Source organism: Drosophila subpulchrella, unplaced genomic scaffold, assembly GCF_014743375.2.
Source record: "Drosophila subpulchrella strain 33 F10 #4 breed RU33 unplaced genomic scaffold, RU_Dsub_v1.1 Primary Assembly Seq20, whole genome shotgun sequence".
NCBI classification, from domain to species: Eukaryota; Metazoa; Arthropoda; class Insecta; order Diptera; family Drosophilidae; genus Drosophila; species Drosophila subpulchrella.
The window spans coordinates 1,416,370-1,418,940 of NW_023665530.1; the positions used below are offsets into that span (position 1 = coordinate 1,416,370).

The following is a 2,571-nucleotide window of genomic DNA, read 5'->3' on the forward strand; positions in this document are numbered from 1 at the left end:
GAAGCTAAGCTTATCCGATTTAAATATTGCGCGCACCAGGGCTGGAAAACCACCCAGTGTTGGTCAACCGAGGGCCAACAGCTGATAGTGCCGATAGCGATAGGCGGGAGGTTCGATAAGAAACTGTGTTGGGAAACGGAGAAACCCGGCAAGCCGGGCTTACATGCGGCCGCAAGGGCGGAAGCTCGCTCTCATTCCCGAATGGCAGCCAAGGCGATCAGACCTAGGAGCGGACTTCAACCCGGAGTGGTACAGCGGCACGCCGGATCCAAGGAGTAAGTGGGACAGACAAGAGCGATCAGACTGAGTGCGAGTAGGGGTAGTAGTAGTAGTACTAGCGAATAATAAAGACAAGAGGGAATGAGGAAGTATGTGTCCGTGTGAATTTGTGCATTTTTCGGGAACCCACGTGCAGTGATTTGTGCCGGTCGGGAATCGTGTTGCGCCAGAGAAGCTTACTCAGTGCAAACGACCACCCGATCGCCCACAAGGAGCATAGGAAAGGATCGCCTCTGGCCACCCTCTCCTGGGAACCCCGCCCCAAATACGGTTTAGGTAGTCGCAAGCCACGTGCAGTGATCTGTGCCGGTCGGGAATCGTGTTGCGCCAGAGAAGCTTACTCAGTGCAAACGACCACCCGATCGCCCACAAGGAGCATAGGAAAGGATCGCCTCTGGCCACCCTCTCCTGGGAACCCCGCCCCAATTACGGTTTAGGTAGTCGCAAGCCACGTGCAGTGATCTGTGCCGGTCGGGAATAGTGTTGCGCCAGAGAAGCTTACTCAGTGCAAACGACCACTCGATCGGCCACAGGGAGCACAGGGAAGGGTCGCCTCCGGCCATCCTCCCCTCGGATCCCCACCCCCTACCCCAGTAGCCTGTGAGTCGCACATCCAGGGGGAACGGCCACGCCGTCCAGTTTTGTTGGTATTTTCTCAGGGATCGGCTACGCCGCTCGTTTTCGTTAGTATTTTCGCCGGGAGCAGCCCCGCCCTCCACTATACCTTTCGGGTGCCGTGTTGCGCTAGAGCTGCTTACTCGGTGCAACGCGGATACTCTGGCCTCTTTTCCTCACAAATCCCCGCGGCAACTCCCCGTCCAGTTTCGTCCCAATACTTTTCTAAAAATATAACTGTAGAGGACCCTGGCCGGACTGAGTTTTATCCCAGCCTATGAAAAAGGTCCTTACAGTTTGGCGCCCGAACAGGGACGAATAAGGACGACTAGATATCCTTCAGGAGAGTTGGGTTTTTACCACCAACCGCATGGCCTAAAGACCCATGTCCAGTAGACGAGATTTAGAGAAAGATAGGAGACCGCAGGAATAGTTAGAGTAGGGGATCCCGTAACGCTGCGCCCGCCAACGTCAACCCACTCCCGGAGCTCTACATAGCCACGTGGCCTCCCACGAAGCCGTCAAGCGCATACCGCGCCCCGAGCAGCGCCCACAGAGCGCCCAGCGAGCGGCGTCAGTGCACCACCAGCGGCACCCACCCACGTGCCCACCAGGAGCACGCACAGCGCGGCCACCGCGCCCTCAGCAGCGTCACCCGCGCCGCCAGCCGCGTTATCAGCAGCGCAGACCCAGCAGCGTTCCGCGCCGTGCAGTGTCACCCACGTGGCCATCAGGTGCCCACAGAGCGGCCACCTCGCCCCCCATAGCGCCTCGCGCCCAACGAACGCCTACCATCGGCGTCAGCGCCCCATCGGCCGCGCTATCAGCAGCGCCCCCCACGGGATCCACAGGAGCGTCCACTGCGTCTCCACTAGCGCCTGCCGACAGCACCCACCGCGCCACCAGCAGCGCCGTCCACGGGGCAACGGGAGCGCCAGCCGCAACCACATCGGTCAGCCACTGCCGCACGTCAGCAGTACCTGCCGTGCGCCCCTGGTAGCGCCCAGCGCCCAGTCACGCCACTAGGAGCGCTAGTTACCGCCTCAGCACATTCCATCGGCGGTCCCCCACCTAAGCCCCTACGTTTGCCAAGCAGCTAGCAACAAAGTCGCCAACCAAACAAACACCACCAAACACCACCAAACGACCACTGCTGAGTCCAAGCCCCAGATAGGCATCCGGTCCAATTACAGATCCATTCCGCTAGGTCAGCACATTGTACGAAACAATAAGGTTTGAACGAAGAATTATAAAATAAAGACATTCATTCTGGGTTTAACTTGAAACCAGCAAACACCTAACTTTTAATTTGGTCGGAATCTGTCGAGGACAATCATCAAAGGAACCTACTTATTGATAACTGGCGCAGACGGTAGCTTTCGTCAAAGAACGGATTTAACCAAGGACACAGGAAGGATCCGAGACGGCGAAAGGAAGCAGAAGGAAGGACAGATGTTCTGGATAACGTTTAGCATTATTATGTAAGAGAGTGAGTAGAGTGAAGTGGGTGAAATGGAGTATAATAGAAATATATAAAGCTGAAATGAAAAAGAATATAATAAAAAATAAAACTAAACACAATGAGCATACGGAAATAAACAAATGAAAGAAATAATAAAAATATGCAAGCAACAAGTTATGAAAAATGGAAATAAAGGCAGTAATTCCAAACGCAGA

The 2,571-nt window shown here is 55.2% G+C and overlaps 1 protein-coding gene across 1 annotated transcript; it reads left to right on the forward strand.

Moving 5' to 3' along the window:
• The first annotated feature begins 201 nt into the window (after positions 1-201).
• LOC119559290 (serine/arginine repetitive matrix protein 1-like) lies at positions 202-1,894 on the forward strand. Its single transcript, XM_037872367.1, has 2 exons — positions 202-275; positions 1,393-1,894. The coding sequence occupies exons 1-2, from the start codon at positions 202-204 to the stop codon at positions 1,892-1,894; spliced, it is 576 nt and encodes a 191-aa protein (XP_037728295.1).
• The last annotated feature ends 677 nt before the right edge of the window (positions 1,895-2,571 follow it).

What these genes read in the sequence shown, in the direction of transcription:
- LOC119559290 (XM_037872367.1), top strand. Translation starts at nt 202, where the DNA reads ATGGCAGCCAAGGCGATCAGACCTAGGAGCGGACTTCAACCCGGAGTG. An exon ending in CGGCACGCCGGATCCAAGGA is followed by an intron (nt 276 to 1,392) that starts GTAAGTGGGACA and finishes AGCTCTACATAG; the next exon opens with CCACGTGGCCTCCCACGAAG.